General features: G+C 39.9%; 1 protein-coding gene across 1 annotated transcript in view; it reads right to left on the bottom strand.

The window, feature by feature from the left end:
- The window catches only part of LOC149786724 (xaa-Arg dipeptidase-like), a 74,494-nt gene that overhangs the window by 10,461 nt on the left and 36,722 nt on the right, over positions 1-27,311 (bottom strand). Inside the window, exons 4-5 of the mRNA XM_089977223.1 lie at positions 8,141-8,295; positions 4,481-4,730 (exon numbers count right to left, since the gene is read on the bottom strand). Coding sequence (XP_089833349.1) covers positions 4,481-4,730; positions 8,141-8,295 — 405 coding nt within the window. The remainder of the gene's footprint in view (positions 1-4,480; positions 4,731-8,140; positions 8,296-27,311) is intronic.

Here is a 27,311-nt window from a genome sequence, read left to right as displayed (position 1 = left end):
CTTTGCCCCTTGTTCTAATCTGTAAGACAAAATAGAGCCAAAGGTATAAATCTGTAGCCCAGACAAATGTCTTCAGAACGCAATGTCCATGCAGAGCTAAATCTTCGAAAGGTTAACCCAGAAACTGATAACAGTATAATAGAGCAGTGAAGTATACAGGTAAAATATAATGACAATACTTCCTTTAAGGGGGAGAAGTTATAAACCTGTGAGTCTGTACCAGTGATGTTTAAAGACAGTGTGGGTTCAGAGCTATACCAGCTGATGGTTAACTGGAAAAAAGTGATAGCAGGTTATCTCAATTACAATGCTACCTATAGGGAAGGTCAAGGACGGCATAGGCAGCAGAATCATTGAAGCTAATCATGCCGTGGTAAAGGAAACTCACCTGTATGTAGCAGAAATTAGGGATTATACATATATAAGGAGTTTCTTAAGAACATGTACACATAATAATGTAGCCTAAACCTATATTGGGGAGGTTCTGAATGGTCTAAAGCGCTCACCGTTCCGGATCACGGTCATCCCACCTCTGTCTGTGTAGGTTTGGGTCTCAGGCTCGGCTAACTTGGGCATGTGCTGAAGCCTGCCAGTAGCTTCCCGTGGGTCATTTATTCTTCCCTGTGTTTTCCAGGGTTCTTCCGATACCAGTTATTCTGGCCGCCACGTACAGCCTATCTTGTGCTGAAAAATGGCGTTAAACCCTACAACAACCTATATTGTGAAGTCCCAAAAAGCTACCCGTGCGAGTGACTAAGTCCTCTTTAAATATGACGGAATACTTATGCAAATAAATATGACTCAATTGTTGCCTATAAAAACATGCGTGAGCAGGAAGCGACTGAATAAACCATATATTAAACGCTGACCTGTATTGTCCGACCAGATCAGAAGCAATACAGAAATGTACACAAGTGTGTACGCTACAACAACAAAAAAAAACCTACACAAAATGGGAACTGAAACGTACAAAGTATGTGCGACAAAAAATCCAGTACGAGGCAATACCTGTAAAGATAAAGGACGATAGACCTACAGTACAAGTAAAAACATTGAAGTTGGCGCCGGATGCTGTGAATACATTGGAATAGAAAATCGCCGATATGTACCCGTTCATAATGCAATTACACATATATTATGAGTTTTAATAAGCACTAGAGACTTGCACGCACAAAATAATTAAAGCCCGAACTGAATGTGAATTTGCTTAGGACCCCCGTACAAGTACCTAAATGCGTAACGATGACAAGTGTTAGCAAATTGTAAAGGCAGAACTTTGTCGTGGTAGGAAGGGTAAAAGTTGGAAATATAGACGGAATATACTTTCCTTAGAAATTAAAAACTCCAACTTGTAATGGTATTTCTTCCACGTATAGTATGGCTTTTGCGAGCTCTCTCGTGACGAGAGCGTGCTTCTTGGCACGAGCGGAAGTAGCATCTGAGGTAACCTTAGGCTCTGCTGCACAGGCTTATATCTAAGGGGAGATCGCTCTGCTTGACCACCACATAAGTCGGCAGACAACCTTTGACTCCCTTTAGCTAAAAGTAGTATCTGGGACGGCTGGATTGCGAGGTCGTAGTAGTTATCCTACGACAGTATGATTGAATAAGGTTCTTCCAGCGTGCTATCGTTGATGCTCAAACAGGATTCATATAGTTTATAATAATTAGAGGAAACACAAGGTCATGATACGATATCATGAACCAATTAGAAAACAAAATATATGGCTTAAAATATTAATATTGTTGATAGACTTTTTTAAAAATAATTCAATTATTTGGAGCTTTGTCGACAAAGCTTTATAATCTATTACCTTTGGTGATTCTGTTTCTAAATGGTTTAAATTGTTTTGTGAGAACTATAAAAGTTGTGTTATAAATAATGAATATATGTCATCATTTATTTTACTTGAAAGATTATGTTGCCAAAGAGATCCCTTTGTCCCATATTTGTTTATCATTGGTGCTGAGGTTTTAGAGATAAATTTAAAACAGAATGTGAATGTATGAGTACTGATCTTTGATGTGAGTGAGTATAAACTGGTTCAGCATGGCAGCAATGGATTTCAACGTTTTCCAAAAGAAACTATGCATATTTTGCATGTTTGTGTTTCTTATAGTTTTCCTTTTTTATAATTTGTTCTACTGTCTGGACCTAAAAGCAAAATAACAATGACAATTTGGACTGAAATAATATATCCTTCTATGGATCGAAATTGGTACTTTTCTAATTTTACACTCCTCGGCACTGATCTTTCTCCAAATTTACAATAATGGTGGAAAATAATTACAGGAAGAAATTAAAAGCTGCAAAAAGAATATTGGCAAGCTGGGGTCAAAACATCATTTAGTAGCTGGTAAGGTAACTGTTGCAAAAATTATTGCTCTGACCATATTCATAGATCTTTTTCAGCATTTCCAAATCCAACAGGAAAAGTTGACAGCGAATTTAATTGTACTTTATTTCAATTTATATAAGGTTTGTAAGATAGAGGAATTGGACGTGATATCTTAGTACAGTGGTGGACAAACTACGGCCCGCAGGCCGCATGCGGCCCGCCAACGGCTTTCATGCGGCCCGCCAAGGGTTTTCATGCGGCCTAGGAACAAGTCATCATTCGCAATGACTCTGTTTATGTTACTCTGTTTATCAAATAAATGTGCTTCTTTTGAATTTTAAGTTTAAATTTTCAAATATTAACAACATATTAACAATTGAAAATTAATTATGATGTTATTTAAAAAAAAACTTTTGTTTTTGCTATTTCAAATATTAATTATTTTGCTTAATGAACTATGCGGCCTGCGTCAAGGTGTAAATCTGTGTATGAGGCACTTGCACTGGAAAGTTTTCCACCTCTGTCCTAGTAGCTCCTGAGAATGGGGAAGGACTAAATATGATTCACATTTGTTCCCTCTTTAGATGAAGAAAAATAAAATGGGTTAGATGATTTCTGGAAAATGACGATGGATCATAGCAAAATTTAGTAAATACAGCTATATTCAAGAAGAAAAAGGATATTTGAATTTAGGAAGAAGTTAGAAGAATTTGCTAAGCTCATTAAAACACTTTTTGGAGTATTCATTTGTATGGTCTTGCCTAACTCTTGGTTCTTATATATTGCAATGTTTTTCCTTCTATCCTAAATGTGTATTCGACAACCTTTCCGCGTGTATACTTTAACCATTCGTGGCAACTGAATTTTTGACAAAGAACCTTTACATTTTACATTAAATTATAGCATCTTTTTAGCATAAAATCAAGACTTTACATAGCTAGCAAACTTATTAAGTTATGCGTGTATTTTCACGTGTATGTTTGGTTTGGTACTTCACAACACTGCAGCACAAGTAGGTTATTTAGTACTCAGACAATTCGGAATAAAGTGCCTTGCCCATGGACATACCAAGGTAGTTGAACCAGACTGATCTGATGGTACGATTCGAACCAGCCCCTTCTTGGTCATGAATCCAGCACGCTAACCACTGAGCCACCACAGTCCCCATAGGTATGAATTCATATGTGTTTGCATGTGTCTGTATGTGAATATACGTATGTGTTTTTTTTGTGTTAAAATTAACGCTTATTTTATTGTTTATACTCGGTAACATAGCTTCAGTGAACTAATGTTTCTTACAACATAAATGCAATTTATCTCTAGAGCTCAGAAGAAGAAATAAAAAACTGCTCAAACACTCGTCCCTGGGCCGGGTTAAGTCACAAGAGTTACTCGTCACTATCCTCGTTATACTCGACACAATACACCTCTCCACTAAAATACTTATGATTTTGGGGCCCAGAGTGGCTGAGTGGTCTAAAGCGCTCACCGTTCTGGTTCACTGCCATCTGACCTCTGTCTGCGAGGGTTCGAGTCTCAGACTTGGCTAGCGTGGGTACGTGAGAAAGCTTGCCAGTAGCTTATTGTGGGTCGGTGGTGCTTGCCGGCGTTTTCCATGGTTCTTCCTCTGCCAGTCATACTGGTCGCCAGGTATAGCCTATCTTGTGCTGAAAAATGGTGTTAAACCCTCCAGGTGACTTGTAAGAAAATGCAGAAAATTAAATTTAGTAAACATAGGAATAATAATTAAAGTGTCATTATTTGTTTACTTGTGTTTTGATCTGTTTACTCTAGAGATAAGAGTGTGTTCTGTGGTAAAACAATTTTTTATTGATACTGTATTAATAAATGAATACAGACATTTTTGCGGAGTTGCCATTTTTATTCAGTCATTCTCAGTCAGGGATATATGTAATAAGTACCATAACTGTAGATGCAATTAGTGACACAGATTGGGCAGGGGGTAGGAACTGTGGAAGAAATGTCCACTGAAGATGTCCATATGACATCAAAGGGTCAAAGGTAAACTTACATGTGGCAGTAGATCATTTCTTCAAAGGCCGACGTTGATAATTATTCGAAACTAGACCACCTTATGTCAACATACCTTAAGCAAACAAGACCACCTTATGTCAACCTACCTGAAGCAGTTGTGAAATCTCTGGTGTGATTGACCGAGGTCGATCCAATGTAGAACATAGGGTGTATGCTGGGCACCACGTGCGACACGTTTCCCATATCTGTAGAACCTGTCGAGGCGTTAGAACCGTCAGGCATCCCGTACTTCTCAAAGTCCACCCCAACTGACACGGCATTTGTTCTGTATATATCAGCGATTGTCATATTGTTCACCGCGTCCAAATAGGGACGCGTGGACCAGTTTATTTCTGCCTGTAAATTTTGCAAAATATACTTCATAACTTCCATCTGTCACTGCAGCTGCGCTTATGTTTGTTTTTAAAAAAGAAGCAAATCATATAATGTTTGAATTTTCATATTGGAGCTATCATGTTGTGTTTCTAGCTTGTGCATAATCTTCCAATTGTAATGAACATTACCACAACTACCAATTGAATTTACAATGTAATTACAATGCATTGTGTCCTAGATGACAGGTGTGCTTTATGTATAGTAATATTTACAGTGTACTTATCTAGGACACGTCTTTCAGCGTTTTAGCAACTGAATTTTGTTACCTGCATCGTGTATTGGGACATGATGACTCGTTATGTTTTGACACCATGTGATAAACAGATTCAGTATGTATTGTAACCATGTGTGATCATTTTGTACATATTTTCTGTGTTAGTCATAACAGTATAATGAAACTGCCTCGTATCAAGTATAATTTAGCCAGGACATTGTCAATGTATTGCATAATTCCAATGTTTTGTTGTGTACTCACTGCCAATATATACTAATACGCCATTTGCACTCTTCTGGTCAGTGAGCACTATGCAATCTGATTGCCTATTGGTCACTTGACCTTTTCTACAAACAGCATCACGTAAGTGTACTGGACAGTTTCATTGTTGTCTTGTCCATCATTTGGAACAGACAGAAGAAAAGCATCTGGTACATTGTACTCATTTTCTATTCTATGATGTCTCAAGCTATGTCAGCTAAACAATTTGCAATGGTTAGTTCCTAATGAAATTTTATATGCTTGCTTGGCATTACGGGGAATTCTAAAATGTATTTATTATTTATGAGGTGAAGCCTGCTACCGTATTGGTTGATATGATTTCACCTTCGATGAATTATCACCGTGATTAACCTAGGTGACGGCGAGATATCATGACGATTTAAATAATTCTGGGAAACACAAATTCTTCCCTCAGGAATTGATATATAAGTATATTACTTCAGTAAAGTTGCTACTAAACCATCTCTCTCCATCTTCGTTAGAGGCGAACTCGTGTTGCGCCATCCCCTTACGATACTCACCACCTTCATTACCTGAAGGTTAATACTTCACCTTCATCTAAGTCACCGCCCCGATTTAAGCAACTCTTTTCTTGTACTTCCATAGCATGAATTCTAAATGATATAAAGCATTGCAAACATTCTTAAATCAATACAGAGTGAAGAAGGTGCAAAAATCTGTGAAGCTCCATTGTACCTTCCCCAACTGGAGTCGATCACTTTTGTCTCCCTTGATTATTTAGTTCACATAAGCCTGGTGTTTAACTTAAATGTTTACGTATATGTAATTATATTGACAGTCAATAATTTAATTTTCACCTGTTCTTGTATTTAATGTAATTTACAAATAAATACTTTCCTTGTTTATTCTATGCGGTCTTGTATTATTCTTTCTAATCAAAAGCTAAACAGGAGGACCCCAAAATCTTATTGCCCGGATACGGCGTTACACTACGTTGAGGTCTTCTAAACTTATTCCATTAAGTATTGTTTTAGAAACTGGTTAGATGTTAATGTCTGAAAACATTAAGTATCACAAATACATTCTAAGGAAAAAAATCAAAATTTAAACAACACGATACATTACGAGAATGCCAAAACAGATTCAGAGATATCACAGAAGAAGCAGGAAGTAGAGAAAATTTATCAGATTATAGGTGCCTGTGTAACTGAAAGATACTGTATCGTATCTTTATATTAAAGAGTCTACTTGAATGACAATAAATTACCTTATTTCCACACAAAAATACAATCTCATGACAGTGTCACTTCCTTTTAGGTTTTATCTTTTTCTTACAAACTTGTTTTTGCCTCTGCAAAGCTTTTTGCAGTCTATTGCAGCCTTTTTAAACATTAAACAATCATGGAAAATATAATTCAGATTAAAATGACATTGACTTTGGACATGTTGGCCAATGTAACTACACATAAAAGTAATAAAACACTAATATAAAACAGTCATTTCTACAAAATCCAACCGGAGGTAGTATAGTATGTGGATACAGACCAGACAGTAATCTATTAATTCAAATCATTATGCATAAATTCGACTTCAGTATCTAACCTCTCTTTTCAACCCCTATATACCACATTTACCCGGTAGCCATTTTAAAGAAGCTTTTCATTGACCGTGGAGAGATGATACATATGACCAATGTCACAAGTATTGTTTGTACATCTGCAACTGATAAAACTGAACAAAACGTTTTTAAGATGATTATGCTCAGACTCAATGAATATCGCATATGAGTCAATAACAGCAATAAGTTCTATTACATATCACGTGATCATGATGTTACTCCTAAAAGCATTACACGTGTAATATAAATAAATGAGAGAGAGAGAAAGAGAGAGAGTAAGAGTATCTAGACATTTCAAGTCCATGGAGCATCTACAGAAAATGAAATTCACCTTTAAAATTTTCAGTTTGACTTATAGTGAAATATACACAAAGCTAATACCGATAAGTTTGATTAAATATATTCGAGTTACTACATAAAAGGGTTGAGTGCTTTTCACAAGTACAGCCAGCATCGTGCTTCTTTAATGCCTTTTTGTTGTAAAGACTTATTTGCAATGCTCACATCTTTTAACAGCCTGCAGCATCAGCACCATTTATCCAGTATTGCTAGGTACCTACTCCAGAATGTTTTGTATCAATGTATTAAAATCTGTTCCAGGAGATTTATACAAAGATATGTTAATGTTTGGATTTTTTGTTGGTTTTGTTTTAACTTTGAGTGATGGATTGGCAACTTTGTACAGATATAAAAGCTTTTAGTGATGGATTGGCATAGTGTAGAAATATAAAAGCTTTCAGTGATGGATTGGCATCTTGTACATAAAAGCTCTTTATATCTGTAAAGTTTGTCTAAATTCTTTTAAACTTAATTTCTTCTAACAAAAATATTTTCTTTTTTTAGCAATGGCGGCCATATTTGAAAATAGGTTGGCATCATTGTTATAAACCTGAGCAGTTTTTGTGATGAGGTTGTAAAAAAGTATTTTGTTTGTTGTTTTGGGTTTTTACCAATTGTGTTCATAATTGACAGCGAATTAAAAGGTTTCCAAGCCAGGATCCATCCTATCAAGTCCTGTCAATTTCTATCTGGCGGTTTCGGAGGTCATTAAAAGTTTCTCTGTTGTGAGCAATGGTGACTATATTTGATGGCACACCGGCATCATTTGAACAAATTTGAATGTCTTCATAATATATGGTAAATATTTAACAGTTTTGAAGAAACAGTTGTTTAAAGGTGTGACTCTATTTACCGATGGTGGCCATATTTAATAAATTTACCTCAACATTTTCACTACTTATCTCCCAACAATTTTATACGTATATCCATGCATTTTCTACCTTATCTTGAACTTACTCTGCAACCAGTCGAAGTCGCAGCACTCTCGATACATTTGTGAACTTTCCCCTCAAGAACTGCCAACTCCACTTTAGTAGGTGCCCGGACGTAAAACTCTAGCTCCGTCTCTTCCGGAATAATGTTTGGCTTTGTGCCTCCTTTTTGTATTATACCTTAATAATATAGTATATACAAGCAGTGACAATGATCAAATAGAAACAAAAACGCAGGCAATGATTGCGTTTGTTGAACGATAATACGTATATGTGCACTAGCTGTTGATGGCTACATTTTTCCCAAATTAAAAAGCTGCCATAATCAGATATATATTTTTCAATCCCATTGTTAAATGATTTGAAATTCTTATGAATTATGTGTACTTTTCTAATCAGAGTAATATCAAAATTGTATCATAACCTTAGAGGTGAGAAATTTAACTTTTCTCTACACTATACCTAAAAGTATTGTTACATTCAAGGGATCTCATACCAAGCGAATCAAACAAAGGTGTGAGCGTGGCTTGATAGTCCATATTACCCCTATTTCCAAAGACCTCAAAACAGGCGTTATCAACTGAAATGTTCTTATAAGCGCAGATACGTCAATATTTTTTCTAACCACCTAACGACCAAACATCACGAAACTCTACTTTCACACTTGCTTGGTCTTTCTTGTTTCACACTTGTAGATTTCCTGACAAGGCCTTCTTCAGCCAAATATTAGCACCTCACGCCATGCAATGCAAAACACGCACCAAACAACCAATACAAAGAATTATTTTTATCTCAAATTACTAAACATGTTAAAAAGTTATGGAAGGACCACTATACGGAACTAATCCATGCTATCATAAGGTCTCGTGTATACTGAACATCAGGGCATCTGCTTCTAAAAATGTCCTAATTACTCAGGTTGAGAAATATGTTCTCAACATCACTCCCCATAGCAACAAATAATCACTAAAATCTAACAAAGCTATAAACAAAGACGTCAATACAAACTGCATACCCTAGGCTTATTGCACTATTGAAATTATCTTATTTTTCAATAAGAATATTAACCATTTTTAATGTAACGACATGGAGTTATAACAAATCAAACACAATAGCTATGAACCATTCAACATGTAATACATAACAAAAACCTGACTAAAATTTGTAACATGGATTCCAATTTTTTTTATTTTATTTGACACTCTTCTGCAGCATGGAAGATAATGAGACTGGTGGCTTAGTACATTTATTTATGTACAGAACATAATTTTATACAACAGTTTTTAAAGTGGTAATTATGATTTTTGGAAGAGTTCATTTCATAGCCATTTGATGAAATTGATATAACATATCCGAATTTCATGCCTTGATAAAATTATATAAATTGTCTAAAGATACAAGGCAGTAGGCGAATGATGGAATTCGCTGAGAGACTTTAACATATCTAAACATTTTCTGGCGTTACTTATCTTGAATAGTGTTTCTTGCGTATTTCTCTATCAGTAAACGGTAATTTATTTTCAGTAAGAACTGGTTATTTTGTAATTTGGAATTTTCCTGTGACAAAATATAGCATAATAATAAAATCTGGAGTAAACATCAATAGTTTCCTAGTACGCTAACAATCTTTTGTGTATATTTTAACGTTACGTAAGTATAAATCCTTTGAATTTGTGCTTGTTGCCTGATTTCATCTTCGTTATTGTGTTCATTATGTATTGGCTGTTAAATTCGTATGTGTTTCTTCATCTCCTTGTTTTGGAAACGAGAACAGTTAGACTTTTTTTCAGCTGTCTTGCTCCACTGTTCTTGAACAAACCGCCATCACGTGATACTCGCCAGTCAACCCGTTTATGCTACGATGGACCCTCATTAATTGCTTTAAAAGATCACTCCTTGGCTCGCCACACTACATTGTGCTCTAGACTAAACGAACTGGGACTACATTCATCATTACCTAAATGTAAACAGGAGCGAAAAAAGAAACGTTGTTTCAAAGCTGGCCGGTGTAGAACAGGAGGAAGAATCCCATTTATCTCCCTTATTTCGACACAACCATTTAAAAAAAAAATTCGACCGTTAATTTAGATAACCTAATTCAAATCCCTATTAATTCTTCAACCTTTGTGTCAACTATCCAAGAAATACCTCTACGCATTGCATTATTCAATGCCAAGTCAGTAGGACCACCGGAAAAGCGCACAGAAATAGTTAATTTTATCAACGACCAAAATGTTGACATATTTTTCCTGACAGAAACATGGCTAAAAACATCAGGCGATGAACCCAAGTGTGCGGATCTAACACCCACTGGTTACTCCATCAAGTCGTTCCCCCGTAATTCTCGCGGAGGTGAAATTGCTGTCATCACGAAGAACCCCATGATAAAACGTGTTAACTACACCACAACATTCAATTTCGACCACACATCGTTTGACTGTCCCGGAAACTCAGATACATCAAAACTCATAGATTCCATTAATGTTTTCAACCTCAAACAGTCAGTTAACCAACCCACCCATAAACATGGTCACATTTTAGACTGGATTCTTCATAGACCTGATGATAACATTCTACGGTCCTCCCTGGTATCCCATGACCTTGCATCACATCACCTCTGCATTATATGCCATCTTGACGTATCAGTCCCTAACACTCCACCTTTATCTGCTACAAAGAGAAACCTCCGTATGATAAATAGAACCAAACTAATGCACGACATCCAAGCTAACCTAACAACTTGCTTACCTCCTACCGCAGAACAACGATAACTGTCTGCGTTCATTGCTTGACAAACATGCCCCAGCTACCAAGTGCAGAGTATCAATTCAAAAGTGTTCTCCATCGTACAGCAGTGTTAGGGACCAGCTTCGAACTGCTAAAAGAGACCGCCGTAAAGCTGAGAGGCTCTGGATTTCTACCAGACTCACTATTCATAAGCAAATCTATGAAGTCGCTAAGAAGAATGTCACAAATATAGTCCATGCAGCGAAATCAGCCCACTACACTACTAAGATGATGGAAAGTTCCAGCTGCAAACAGCTCTTCGACATTACTAACAAGCTAATGTCAAGGAACAAATCAACACCACTTCCAACTACCTTCTCTTCAGTCGACCTTCCGGATATGTTTGCAAATTTCTTCCGTGACAAAGTACAAACCATTAGAGATAAACTTGAAACCACAATTTCAATTGACTCGTCGTTACCATACAGTTGGGATACAGAATTTGAGCGGCAACCATTAGCAGCATTTGAACCAAGTCTCTATGGATTTTTGTACGTACAGTCGTGATGAAGAGTGCACCAAAGTCATGTGAACTTGATCCAATTCCAACATCAATGATGCTTGAGTGCTTAGATCCAGTATTGCCTTCACTAACTGACGTTATTAATACCTCTCTCTCATCCGGGGAATTCCCATCATTTTTCAAAACTGCCATTGTAAAGCCTCTGCTGAAGAAACCAACACTAGACCATAACGATTTAAAGAATCTTAGAAAAGGTTGTTCTATCCCACCTTGTATCTCATCTAAATTCAAACAGTCTTTTCAGCAATGTACAATCTACATATCGCCCTGTCCACAGTACTGAAACTACTCTTCTAAAAGTAGTTAATGACATTCTCTCTGCCTTGGATAGCGGAAAGATTACAGTCCTCACCCTCCTTGATTTGTCTGCAGCATTTGACACAATAGACCATGATATATTACTTCACCGTCTCCAGCATGTATTTGGCATTCATGATACAGCCTTACTGTGGTTCAAGTCCTACTTGGTCAACAGGACAAAAATTGTATCTGCAAATGGAATACATTCCAGCCCAGTTGATCTGTGTTGTGGTGTTCCACAGGGGTGTGTTCTTGGACGTGTTCTCTTCATTCTCTACACTCAGCCGCTCTCAGGTGTCATAGATCATCATCCAGTGTCTCACCAACTGTACGCTGATGACACCCAAATATACAAATCTAGCCACCCGACAGAAGTTGATGCTACCATCCAAGGTGTAGAGAGGTGCATTTCTGATGTGAAATCATGGATGACATGTAACAAGCTGCAGATGAATGATGATAAAACTGAGGCCATTCTGATCACAACACAAAGACTTTCTCATTCACATCCTTTCACATCCTTTAACTCAAACAATAAATATCAGCATCGCCAACATTAAATTCACACAGTCAGTACGAAACCTAGGTGTTACTCTGGACAGTACTCTCACATTGCACCAACATGTCATGAACATATGCAAGGTTGCATATCTTGAGCTGAGACGCATCAGCTCAATTCACAAATATCTTTTAGTTGATGCCACTGAAACACTTGTGTGTTCATTAGTACTTTCAAGACTGGACTATTGTAACTCAATTCTGTCTGGTTCATCTCAATATCTACTCCAGAAACTTCAAACTAAAGGCCAACTACCCACCAAATGGACACAGGCCATAGTAATATTAATCCCCAAGCTAGGTAAAGATCCCAACAACATAAATTCGTACCGACCCATCTCCCTTACAAACAATATTTGCAAAATAATGGAGACAATAATCGCAAATAGCTTAAAACACCACCTAGAAACCAATAACCTACTCTCCATAAATCAATGTGGCTTTCGGAACAAACGGTCCACCACTGACCAACTTCTCAGATTGGAAACAGACATCAAACTCGCTTTTAACGCACATAGGAAAACCGATCGCAACCTCATAGCGGTTTTTTTAGACCTAGAAAAAGCGTTCGACCTAGTATGGACCAATGGACTAATGGCCAAATTAAACCAATTTGGAATAACTGGACGCTTGTTCAACTGGATTGGCGATTTCCTCACAGGCAGGAAAATTACCACAAGAATAGGCAACACCCATTCGGAAGAACTTTCACTTGAAAATGGAACACCGCAAGGCAGTGTAATAAGTCCGTTACTATTTTAAAATAATGGTAAACGACCTTTATCTCAATGTAGCCTCCACAGAAATAAACTTGTCACAATTTGCAGATGATAGTGGCATATGGAGGAATGGAAATCCTGCCAATAACACAGTAGTTAAAGAAATCCAGCAGAGCCTAGACAACATAGGGAGATGGGCGGACAAATGGGGTTTCAAAATATCTCATGAAAAAACTGTGGCAATCATATTCACCCCCAAACGAAATAACAACCTAGTCTATCCAAACTTCTATATACAAAATCAATTAATCAAATACGTAACAGTAGTAAAATTCCTAGGAATGTTCTTTGACAATCACCTCACATGGAAACAGCACACTGAACAACTCACCCAGAATTGTAACAAAGATCTCAATTTACTCAGGAACATCACAGGGACTGACTGGGGATCCAACCAGGAAACCCTCCTCACGATATATAAAAGCCTAATTAGATCAAAACTGGATTATGGTTGCCAAGCATATAACTCGGCTAAGCAGCCTGTACTACAAAAACTTGACACTATCCAGAGAAAAGCCTTGCTATTATGCACAGGAACACTCCCCTCAACATCATTAGAAGAACTACAAACACTAACAGGAGAACTACCCTTAAAATTACGTAGGCAAGAACTGCTCCTCCGATACTCCATTCGATTAGATACCCACCCAGACAACCATCCCACCAAAATAGCTATAAATAAGTGTAAAGTTGTCTTCAAACCCAAAATCATACATATCACACCAAGTGGCAAAGTAATCCTTGAACTAAGAGAAAAGATACCTCTACTAAAAAAACAGGTAACAAACAATACAGACCAGAACAGATCACCATGGTTACAAAAACCACCAAGGATTAACATTGAAGCTACCAAATTAGGCAATAAAGAAGGACAAGAAAACTTACTAAAACCTGTATTGGTAAACGAAATCAACCAAAAATACCCGGACTATGTTAAAATATATACCGATGGATCAAAAACAAACAACCCACCAAGAACAGCAGCAGCAATAGTCATCCCTGAATTCAATATACAAACGGGATCCAGATTACCTGACTATTGCTCCATTTACACCACTGAATTCTGGGCTATACTTGAATCACTACAATGGATCAAAGACAACCAAACACCTAAAGCACTACAATGGATCAAAGACAACCAAATACCTAAAGCAGTCATTATAAGCGATTCCGTAAGCGTTATCAAATCGATCCAAAATCGCAATACACACTCTAGGGAACAATTCCTCGACAGAGCATGCCAATTAATCGACGATATCACCACAGCACATCAATTAGTCGAGCTCATGTGGATACCGTTGCACATTGGAATCTCTGGCAACGAAACAGCAGACAAAGTTGCAAAAACCAAACTAGGAGATCAAAACTCTATCAAGCTTAACTATAGCTCTACAGAAGCACTAAGCTTCGCACAAACATATATAGACCAAACATGGCAAGATTTTTGGAACTCCTCCACAAAAGGTAAAAAGCACCATGAAACTAAAAAAACCTAGATAGGAACATACAGCTACCTAAGGGTACCTATTTAGAACAGAAAACCATAAACAGGATAATAACTGGAAAAACTAAACTACCAAGCAGTTTTGGAAGGTTTATAGGACCCAAACCAGCAACCATTAACTGCTTTAACTGCCACACCACCGAAGATCTACACCACGTATTCAATATATGCCCAAAATATCAACCCGCTCGGAAGATATTTATAAAAAACCAAAAAGAGATTGGATCACCACACACATACCCAGAGTTACTTATGGACTCTAATAAAAATAAACAATCAGCATATAAAAATATAAATCAATTCATAGACTCAGCAGGACTTAGGAACAAAATATAATTACTATCCCCACAAAACCAAAAGACCCAGTAACTAGCTAAATAAATTTAGAAGCCACCACATAAAAAACCATAACATATCATTCAATTTTATAAAAGTATTAATAAATAATTCACTTACGAAGCACCTATAAAAAAAACTAAGGAAACCGCAAAATCGGATGTCCTAGATGTCCTTAACGAACCGAGTAATCAGCTAGGATTCCTCTCCTAGATGTCCTTAACGAACCGTGTAATCGGCTAGGACTCCGGTCTCTTGCTAAATAAAGTATAAATAACATTCAATCTCTAAAAACATCAATTACTAAATAACTTAAAGAGGTAATATCTAAAAACTTATAAATAACATAACGTAGGAAACACACCCTAAACACCTCGACTAGTAATCCCATAATAACCTTGAAAATCTCTCTTCATACATGATATCTACTAAGAACCTCTATAAACAGCATAGAACATCCCCCCTCCTTTTAGAACATTTTGAAGAAGAAAAAAAAGAAGAAAAAACAACAAGCAAATGCGACAAGAAACCAGCGATGTAAAGCAAGCAGGACCGTTCCCGAGCTCTCCTTCCCACTAATGACAGCCAACCATTCAATTGTAGGGACCTTTATGGACCCACAGATTGAGGCCAAACTATCAGGGTTCCTTGAATCCATAAAAGCCTGGGGGAGGTGGTACCATCCCCTTCCCCAGGAACAACTAGCAGGTTGCGGTGCAGTCAGAAAAAAGTGGCACATGCACAATTGTGCGAACGCTACTATAATTAAACTCAACAACAACATCAAAAAGTTCAAAACACAGCTGTTCGGATCATACTTAGAGTACCACGATCAGAGCACACCTCTCCACTGCTCTGTACCCTACACTGGCTATCCATTCGATCCAGAATCAAACACAAAATTTGTTCTCTGTGCTACGCTTCTCTGTCGGACTCTAGTCCAACATACCTATCCGACCTCACCCATGTGTATACTCCAGCAAGAAACTTAGGCTCCTCTTCTGACAATCGTATACTCATTATTCCCACTATGAAAACAAAGTCATATGGACAGCGTTCTTTTGCATACCAGGGCCCAGCAACGTGGAATGAATTGCCCATTGAACTTAGACACAAAGACACAGTGATCCCATTCAAGAGTGCTCTCAAAACTCACTTATTTCGACTGCAAGAACAAACTTAAAGACCTAATAATGTTTCCTACCTGAAATATTCTCAGCATGTTTTTTTTAATTTTTTTTAATGTTTTTCTAATTTCATGGTGTTTGTTTTTGTAACAATATTATTATACGTTTTTTTTATCTTATAGGTGTTGTCTAATGTTGTAAAACGCTTAGAGCTTTTAAAGATTATCCGCTATACAAAGTCCTCATTATTATTATTATTAAATGTAATTAATTATGTGTATATTTTAACGTTACATAAGTATAAATTCTTTGAAATGTAATTAATTATGTGTATATTTTAACGTTACATAAGTTTAAATCCTTTGAAATATAATTAATTATGTGTATATTTTAACGTTACATAAGTATAAATCCTTTGAAATGTAATTAATTATTGTATATTTTAACGTTACAAGTAGTGAAAGGGGCCACCCTAGGGACAATGGGAATTAGCATTACAGACACACACACACACACACACACACACACCCCGGGCCACTATAGGGACAATGGAAATTTAACATGGAGAAAAACCCTGGGCCACTCTAGGGACAATGGGAATTTAACATGGGGAATAGAGTTTGGGCTTGTCAAGGGACAAGGGGAATTGAACATGGGGAATAGAGTTTGGGCTTGTCTAGGGACAAGGGGAATTGAACATGGGGAATAGAGTTTGGGCTTGTCTAGGGACAAGGGGAATTGAACATGGGAATAGAGTTTGGGCTTGTTTAGGGACAAGGGGAATTTAACATGAGAGAAAAAAACTACTACTTTAGGGACAAGGGGAATTTAACATGGGATTTTTTATTTTATTTTTAAATTTAAAAAAAGGGTAGGCAATCGAAAGTCAATCTCTTTTCGAGACCTATGAGTGGCCCTGAAAAGGGCCTTTGGGTTTCTTCTGCTTCTAATTTTTTCTATTTCTCCACCAACTTCTTTTTTTCTCTCCTACACTCTTTCTCTTCTTTTCTTCCTTTTTTTTCTCTTCTTTCTTCTTCTCCTCCTCTTCTTTCTTCCTCTTCTCATTTTCTTCTTCTTTTTCAATTTTTTCATTCCATGTTCTTATCCTTATCCTTTCCTCTTCATCCTCCTTCTCCTCCTTTATTTCTTTCATCACAGCACTTATCATTTCCTTTACTTTTCTTAAGTTGTTAATCTCCATCTTCACTCGATGGGGGCTATAAGAATAGTGATCTTCATTTAGCCTCACTAGCATTTGTTCCATCATGCCCAAATTGTCCAGGACGTCTTGCAATGTTTGCATTTTATCGAGGTGGTTTGAAGCCATCTTCCCTGTAGAATGGTTTGAACGACGAATACTGTGGGTTCTTATACGAAAAGCGCGGACGTGATGGAAAACATCCCCCTAGAACAAAATTGATATTACCTAGATTATCACTTAAAACGCGCGGACGTGATGGAAAACATCCCCTACTTTTCTCATTTCATATGATCTACTATCCACATACGTGAAGCATCAATAAACAAACCCATAATCTACTATTCACACAAACGTACGTGAGTGCTTACAAACACAAACACACAAACACAAACACAACACATACCCTCACACTATACAAAAAAGAGTCAGTGTTTATATTCACACTACTCTACCTACACACATTGGCGAATCGATTGTTATTTCTTTTCTAAAGGTTTGGGTAGCCCTGAAAAGGGCTGTTTGTTTTTGAACTCCAGATGCACCTATCTAATGCTGGCACCTTCCTGGCCTGGCACCACACACACATCTTCTACTCCAATCTTTCCAGTTGACTCGTTTGACTGGGAGCGCAGAGGGAGGATGATTAGCTTCATCACCCCAATCCTCTATCTCTGGTATCTTGTAAGCCATCCTCTCTCCTATTTTCTTTTCCTCCTCTTCCTTTTGTCTTCTCTCCTCCTCTTCTTTCTTTATCCTTGCCTCTTCTACTATGTCCTCCGCGGCCAGTTCATTTACTATGCGCCTGGCATATTCCAGGTGCATCTGGAGTTCTAGCAGTTTCACAATTCTGGTGTTCATTCTGGTGTTGATCAATCAACAAGGGTAGCTAGACTGCCGAGTGATTTTTAATTTATAGTGAAAGCGCGGACGTGATGGAAAACATCAACCAAAAACATAAAATTGATCTTACCTAGATCATGGCCTAACAAACGCGCGGACCTAAAAGAAACACTCACTCACTTTTTTTATACTACCCATCACTATTCTACAAAAATTTCATTAATCACTTCAATATACTATCCACATACCCAAAGCAATCCAATCAAACCCCAAATCTACTCTCCCCACACCTCTAACATAAAAAAAGACATGATCTTAATCTACTATCCACACCAACCTACGTGAGCACTTACAAACACACAATCCTATACATAAACACATACCCTCTCACTATAAAAAAAGAGTTAGTGTTTATATTCACACTACTCTACCTACACACATTGGCAAATTGATTGTTATTTCTTTTCTAGAGTATTGGGGTAGCCCTGAAAAGGGCTGGGGTTTTTTTTGTTTGCTATGGCAATCTTTTAGTTTCTAAGAATGCGATGTCCTCTGAGGATAGACTTTCTGGCGATAGGTCTGCTTCTTCGGAAAGAGAAGAAAAACTCTTTGGTGTCGATACGACAATCGACACAGCCTCTCAGGTTCAGGTTCCTGCTGCTGTTGCTGCTGCTGTTGTTGTTGTTGCTGCTGTCTCTGAAGTCTGTACTTCTCTGTCCATTCTTCTTTCTCCCTGTTCACTTCTTCTCTGAAGAGCTCTTCTATCAGGTCTTCAGTGACTTTTAGCATTCTCACATTCTCTATCTCTTCTGGCTTCGGTATCAGACTGTGTCTCACCCTATGCAAATTCACGTAGGCTTCGTTTAGCTTAGCTAGTTTGGAGCACATCTTCGTAGGAGGATGAGTCAACAATGGATGGTTTGACTGGAAACTGCCCCGGTTCTTAAAGTCAAAGCGCGGACGTGAAGGAAAACATCCATCTACGGTTTTCGAGCCGGAATGATCAATGAGTGTCATGAGAGGGATAGAGAAAAGTCAAAGAGCATGAATCAACATTCTTATAGCCAAACAAAAGACAAAGGCATTTTTTTCAAAACACAACATTTTTTATTCAAAATCACTTAACACTAACCAACAACTCTAACATTTTTAACAATAATCCAACAATATAACATCAAACATTTTTTTCAATTTACACATTATTTTGGACAGGGTTGGCAACGTTGTGAATGAAATTGTGATTTCCACTGTTGGAAGTCATTAGGCCATTGATGGACACTACGTTTCCTAGCTTGAGACCAAACATAAGCATAATGGTCACAAAACCATCGATCTACTTTCACATCGTTTCTTGAAGAAGAACGAGGATCAAAATGAGTCACTAAATGTTCTCAGGAATAGCCCAGGCTGCGATGATGCAGAAAATACACACAATATTGTCCACACACCAAGGAATCTGTGCCTTGTAATTTCACATTATTGAATCGGGTGGTTTGAGCATTTCTTCTCATAAAAAGTCGATGATATCGTCTTCCAAAGGGGGCAATCCGTACGAATCGAAATATTCCACACATCCTTCTTGAGGAAAGTAAACGGCTACCCAGTGGGTTCCTGGGAGATGACTGTCGTCCGTGTTGATCACATAAACTAGATGGTCTTGAGGTTTGCGATGAGGGAGTTCATCTTTAGCACAGGCGACAGGATTCCAAGAAGACGTATACGAACTGTGGTTCAAAAGGTAATAAAGTTCCCAGGTATCCATGTTTTGTTTTTTTTTCTTCTTCACAGGTAATAATAAGTCATCAATTCGATCCTGACTTTTTGCTTGAAAATGTCTGACAAATAACCGTTTCTTCGTTTCGTCTCCTCACTTTGATTCAGGAGAGCTTCGATACGATGGATCTCTTGAGTGGTTAATGGTGGACAAGAATGTTCACGCAAGTCTTTATACCACTGATGCAACACGACTTCGTCCGAGATGAGACTCCAAGCTTCGTCCAGATACTCGTCCAATTTTTCTTCTTGACTCAGCATCAGGCATTTATCGTGTTGAATTTGACTGGGATGATCGTTTTGACATCCATTGCTCTCTTTTTTGATCAATTCCGTCATTTTTTCGACCAAGTGTTTGGCAAAACAGGAGACTAAATGCGCTTCTTGTTCTGGCCATCTTGACTTCATCATGATAACTTCTTCGTCTTTGTCTTGGGATTCTTCTTCCACAGTTTCCTCACATTCCATCTTCAAAGTTTCTCCACTAGGTAAAGAGGGATAACAGTCTTCCATGGCTTCTAATAGTCTAGAATGACTTCTCTCAAACTGTTGATTTCTATGGTATTGTCGAATTCGGCATACAGGAGGACGTTCACCGTCTCTGTTAGATTTGCAGTAAACTGAATTTCCACACGAATCTGGCCAGATTTTATAGGGTGGAAATGTCCCTCGTCGCTGCCTTGGTCTGGAGTGAAATCGAAAGCCCACAAAGCGTAGCCTCCTGCGTAATCCTCGTACGTAATGCCGTGACTGGTGTTGGTTCCTAACTGACCACTGGCTTCGTACAGGGACAAGTACGACCTCAAGTAATTCTTCGCGGCACCAAAGTTAGGTTCGAAAGGTCGGGTACACAAGGTCTTGCCGTCGCGACTGACTTCGATGTTAGAGACATTGTAATGTTGAAAGTGGAAAGGATTTTCGTTGTAGGCTCCGTTGAAGGCTGAATTCTTGACGATACCAACGATCAAACGTTTGGGTAATTGTCCTTGGAAGAGATGATCTTCGATCATGGATCGCTGTCCAGTAGGAATAGTGAACGTTTTCACTTCCACGCGTCGTATGGGATACTTGGCGGTCGTTCTGCTCAACGTCTGACTGACGTCGGTTCCCACTTTAGGTAACACTTCCACACGACGCACGTAGAGTTTGGCTTCTTGGATGATGGTTTTGTAAGTGGCATCAGCAGCAGCCATCAAATGGAAAGCGGCACTGCTGCGATTCAGTCTCAAGCGGATATCCACCCCGTTCAGCAAATACTTTTCTTGTAACCACATGTCTAGATGCAAGCGATCCATCAGTTCTAAACTACGACTTCCAGCAATTTTCTTTTGTCGTTCTACAAATCCTGATAAATTTTGAGCATCCCCAGCAAGTGTAATGCCGTTGAACTTAGTCGCTTGGTCAGGTTTCCATACCACGCAAGCAGCCAGATGAGTGTTCTTGGCTTCTTTTCCGTACGTCAAGAGATTTTCCAGGTACGCTCGGTAAGGGTAAGTATCCATGCTGCTGCTGACCAGTTTGTTATTCAAGTACAAGTCCATTGAGCTAAACAAGGAATGCATGAAATTATTGACGGGAGCTACTGCTTCATCACCGTCTATGTTAGCGTTGGGTGGTTCGATCACTCTCACTTTCAAGTACAGGTAACTGCTATTCAGATCGATGTAATCTTCGGGCTGTCCTTTGATTTCAAACTCAATGGGAGCTGAATCTGTCAATGAGGAGACGGGGTTAAATTCCACCCACTGGGATTCTTGCATCGTCATCATGGTGGGGGGCATGGCAAACAGATCCAGTTCCGACTTGGAACAGGCGCAAGACTCTCGGTGCATCATTTTTTTTCTCTTTCTCAATAATCGAAAACGTCTAAGTCTCGAACGGTTCTTCTTTTCTTTGTCTTTCTCGCTCTAGAAGTGTGAAGTCTGGTGAAAGGGTGTTTTCTTCGTCGTCTCTTTCTGCCTTGTCCTTGCTGAATGCCTGACTCGGTAGCGTGCAGGGCATTTATAGGTGTGTCTCGTCGGCCTAAAATGTATTTGCCCGTTTGCAGCAAGACATTTTTGCCTGCCCTCATGAAGGCTTCTTTAGGGTTTTGTTTGTCGATGATGACATTTTGGAGAAATTCCTTGCCTTGCGTCAGTGCCGCATCTTTCAAGGCGTGCAATCCGCGTGTCACCATCGGTTTCAACACCGGAGCCACCGAACGAAAGGCGGATTTTAACATATCTCCTAAACCGTGTCCTCGCTGTCGTGCAACCCCTCGGTACACTGGATACATGACTTACGAGTCGTGAGAAAACCGTTTTCGAAAATGGAGTTTCACCGTGACTTTTCCTTTGGTGAATGGAATATTTTGTCCCAAATCTCCTTTTATAGTAATGTTGACCGTGTCCAAATACGACTTGCTGACAGGCAAATTGTGAAGATGTACAAATTCGCGGTCGACGTGATAAGTGTTTCCACCTTCCTCGTCAGTGTTCGTGGCAGAATCCACTTTGAAAGGAATGACACGCAGTAACGGCACAGAAGTGTGTCCCACCACGTTGTACTCCACCACATCGGAATACACGAACATCAAATTCAGTCCTTGGTTCAGTTCTACTGGGGTACGAAATAACTTGCTAAAAGACTCGTTGTCGTAAATGATTGGTAATTCCTTTTTGTTGATTCTGGTCATTCTCATGTTCATGTCTCCGCCCAACATGTCAAACAATTCAGGACAAAATAAAATGGACAGGGTTTTACTCCCGTCAAATTTCATCGAGAAGCGACGAGCTGCTTTGTGGTATTCCATGGTGACACTTTTTCTGAAATTCTCCAAAGCTTTAAAAAACACGCCATTAAACCTGGTGGCTATGGTGCTGACCAAATGTTGACCACTAAAATAATAGCCTGGAGGAATGAACAAGTGATAGGTGGTGTACTTTTGATTTTTTGTGGCTGGGGTTTTCTTGTCATATTTGACGTGGGTATCCAAGTACTGTTGCACTTGCTCGTCATGAACTTCCACATCAAAAAAATTTTGATTGGGAAGGACATTGAGGACTTGGGTCGGGTGAATGATTTCCACTAAAGCCACTTCCCAATGGGCTTCGTGATCTAATGGGATGGCCTGAGGTAATTTGGCCGTGTAACAGCACAACGTGTTGTGGGGAAACACCTCCATGGAACTGTCACTGGGTAAGGTTAAGTAAAATTGGTTTTGGTGACTCATAATTCCAGAGTTCTGTGGCTGTCCGAGGGGTTACTGGACGTCAGAGGCGTGTCTCCGCCTAAAATGGGGTCGTTGTTGTGGTTGTTATTGGAGTGGTGACTGACACTGGCACTGGACACAAGGTTCCCGTGGTTCCCGTTCGAAGTGAATTTCAGGGAGGGATTGGGAAGCAGGTAACCGATGCAACTGCTCAATAAAATGGTCCACAATTGTTTGTCTCCTTGTTGCAAACTCAAATTGGCAATGGCTGCCCCGATGACACAATACACCACGAAGATTTGGCAGAAAAAGACGATTTGCGTTTTAGGAACACGTTCTCCACCACACCCACAAGGGTTGTTTTTGTAAATCTTGCACAGAAGAACTGGGTGAAGGAGTGGTCGACGTAGCTGCGTCTGTGTGAAAGGGCATGATGTTCACTTCTTTTTATAGTCGATGACTTGCGAAGCGTCGATCCAAGAATCAAAACTGGGTGGATATCCTTTCCAACGTACTTTGACTTCTTTGACACGTCGTTTGCCCACTTTACGGGTTCTGCGTTCGAGAATGCTTTCGATGTCGTACACGTCGTCTTCATTTTTGGTGACACGTTGTAACTCGGGCAAATAAAACGTTCCTTTGAGCACTTCTCCGTTCATGTCTTCCAATTTATAGACGGCAGGATGACGGCCATGCACTCGTCCAGTGACACGAAACAATTCGGTCGTCCAGTTAGGTAAGTAACCTTTGTCGAAAGTGCGTTTGGTTTTACCAATGCGCACCCAATCTCCTACGGCCAACTCTCCACTTTTCTTGGGGACAGCCCTCGTCGGGGACGTACCGAACAGGCGCTCAAACACCAACACTTCGTTCTCGGGAGTCACTTCTTGCGGGGCACGTCCGATGCTTCGATGCTAAGATTGGTTGTACGCTTGCACCAGATGCGGTAAGATGTCGATGTGCTTCAGAGTGTGGTGATGCGTAAAATATTTCCACATGCGTTCTTTCAAAGTGCGTTGAAAACGTTCCACGATGCTGGCTTTGGTTTCGGGATTCTCGGTGGTAAAAAAAATGAATGTCACGTTTCTTTAATTCTTTTTGGAAAGATTGGTTCAGAAATTCGGTGCCTTTGTCCGTTTGCCATCGAAGAGGGTGACGACCGCTTTGTTTCAACACTCGTTGCAGGGCTCGCACTAACTCGCTGCTCGATTTGGAAGTCAAGGGTACGACCCAGGCAAATTTGGAAAAGACGTCGATGACACAAAACAAATATTTGTAGCCACGATTGTAGCTGGCCAAATGAGAGACATCGGCTAAATCGGCTTGCCATTGATGATCGATGCCTTCCACTCGGGTGCGACTTCTGGCAAACTTGCGTCGAATGGGTTTGTGTAAAGTGTAGGTAGCTTGTTCTTGTAACCATCGTTGCACTTGAGGTAAACGGAGACTTTTTAGTCGAGTTTTGGCAGCACGATACAATTTTTGAACTCCTGCGTAACCTGCAGGATGCGAGGGATCGTAGTAAATGCTGGCTAAGACTTTTTCCATTTTTTGTGTTTGTTTGTTTGTGTGTTAATAAGTCACCCACTCTTCGGTGATGCTACTTTGAGTGGGACGAAAGGGTGGTTTAGAAACGGATTTACGTGTCCGATGGGCTACGGGAGTAGAAGTCGAAGGTAGTGGTGGTGGTGGTGGAGGTGGCAATGGAATGGCTTTGGTCTTCTTTTCTTTTTTCACTTCTGGTTTCCCTTCTTTCTTTTTCACTTCTGTCGAAGGAGGAGTGGACATCATCTTTTTAACCCAAGGTTTCATTTCTTCTCGTTGGGGTGTGGGGGATGGGGTCAACAAGGATGCTGCAATCTTACTCGAAATGGGTGCTGCTGACGGTGTTTGAAACACTTCTCGCATCTCTTCTTCCTCAGGTCTTCGTGGGGTAGCATCTCTGGTGACCCCTGGGGATGGTAGTAGTGGTGGTGGTGGTAGTGATGATGGTGCTGGACGTTTCATCAAGGTCTTAAAATCTTTCAAAGTGGCTAGAGCTGTTTCGTCTAAAGCTTTCTGGTGAAAGAGTTGCAGTCGTTGCAAGAGTTGACCGTACTTTTGCGATTTTTCTGTTTCGGACAAATCTTGGCGATCCATCAAGGACTGCAATTCGTGTTGTAACTGGGACATCTCGCTCAAATTGGGATTGGGAGGTAAATGCGGGGTGCGTTGTTCTTGCCAACGATGGTATTCCATCCATCGTTTGTAAGGCACTAAAGCTAGCTTTCGTCCTTCCATGGGGTTGTCAGGGGTCGATTCTGAGATCTTGGGACTTCCGAGGGCCTTTTTATCTTGCTCCCACCAGTCCTCCCAACATGGTTCCCAAGACTCCTTTCAGTAAGGGGCCTAACAAGAGGGGTAAAATGCCTCCACGTTGGACCAACATCTTCTTCTTTTGACGAATGGGAATTTTCTTTTGAACCATTTGGCGAAGAACGTGACGATGTTTGCCTAAGCATTGTTTCTGGTGTTTGGACAATGGGATCGTGCCTTTCAAGACGTTCAAACAACACTCGCACATGGTATCGATGACCTCTTTGGAGGCTGATTGAATGAGTTTTTTTCGTAGAGGTGGAGAAGCTTTGAACAGGACAGATAACATGTCCCCATGTTTGACTAAACGAGGAGGCAGTCCTTTCCTTTTCTTTCCTTGGGGTTGTTTAGAAGAGGGATGTTTTCTGGAGGGTGACATCTTCAGGAGCACCAAAACACTGAAACCCCGACTTGGTCACAGGCCTTTTTTATACTGGAACGCGTCGCCACTGATTGTCTTTACGTCGTATCAATCTGAGGACAGGCATGACACGTAGTGCAGGGGTACGCAACGGACTAAATCGAGCCAGTTCTTGCTTGGACAAATCCAGTAAACTTTGTAACATGCCCGATCTTTCTTGAACTTTGATTTTGGGAGAAGGTACTTTGTGAGCAGCAGCCACTGCCACTAAATTGGAGGGTCCTGCCACTGGGGAAGTTCTTTTTGGGGTCATCAACGGAGAAGTTCTTGGTGTGATCAACGTCTCCAAGTACTCTTCAGTTCTTGGTGTCATCAACGGAGAAGTGGATGAACTTGAGGCTGCCGGAGACGCAGTCACCGCCGTGGCAGGTCGTGGTTTGCGAGTGTAAGGTTGCGTCCTGGCCGAAGTGCCTCTCTTGCGACTAGTTTTCTTCTGTGGGCTTTTCTTTTTCTGGGGACTTTTTCTCTGTTTCTTTTTCTGGGGACTTCTTTTCTTTTTCCGGGGTGGTGTCTGGTAAGAGGAGGGTCCCGCCACTGGAGAAGTTCTCCTTGGGGACCTGGTCTTTTTCTTCTTCTTGGGGCTTCGTTGGACGTTTTTCTTGGGGAGAAGTTTGGGGGCATTAGGATCCCATCTTAAGAGAGAGCGAATGATGACCTCTCCTAGAGTACCGCTCCCTCCAGGTTTCAAAATGATTTGTTTTTTGGTTTGAGTGTCGATGCGGCGATCGGCCAGTTGGGTCAAAGCGACTTTGTTTCGATCAAAAAAGCGTTTGCTTTGATGAGGAATCTGAATGATTCCTTGGAGTAATTGACGTGCCGTCACCGTGAACCATCGTAAGACTTCTTTGAGACTAGCTTCTAAGACACGAGCCCGTATTTGTGGATTTTTTTCTCGACTGATGCCATACAAGGCACGAATCAATTTGACGGGAAGATGCGACTGAAGGGACGTCATGTTCAAAATGTGTGTGAGACAGACGAAAAGGGTCTGGGGTTTTTATAGATTTTTTGTGGAGTGAAATTAAGTCGAGGACGGAGACGTGTACAGGACAGGCCCTCCGTCTTGGCACCAGTGGTGAAACAAGTGGGTACGAAATCGCAAATCATCGGGGGTCGTAGGTTTCAAATCGACGAGTAAATAGGCGTGTGGAGTTTGAGTGGCATCGTCGTACGCCTGAGTCAGCCAAGGCGTTCCTAACTGTTTGGCTAAGACTTGCACTTGCGATTTATCTCGAGGGCTTTTAAACAAGACCACGTAATGCGCATTGAGACTGATGGTGCGATCGACTTTAATTTGTTGAAACAAATTTTGGGTGATGTAAACGACACTGGCATTACGGTGATGCCCTTTGCGCGTGAACCACAGTTTAATTTCTTCTTCGTCTTCTCCTAACATGTCGTCAAAAATGACCAAATGGGTTTGACGGGAGTCAGAGACGATGCCGTCGTCTTCTTTAGGAATGCCTTCCACAAACACGATGGAATCGCCTTGACTTTCTCGC

This window comes from Sinohyriopsis cumingii, chromosome 12 (assembly GCF_028554795.1).
Source record: "Sinohyriopsis cumingii isolate HCF-2022 chromosome 12, ASM2855479v2, whole genome shotgun sequence".
NCBI classification, from domain to species: Eukaryota; Metazoa; Mollusca; class Bivalvia; order Unionida; family Unionidae; genus Sinohyriopsis; species Sinohyriopsis cumingii.
This window is presented reverse-complemented; position numbering and strand designations above follow the sequence as displayed.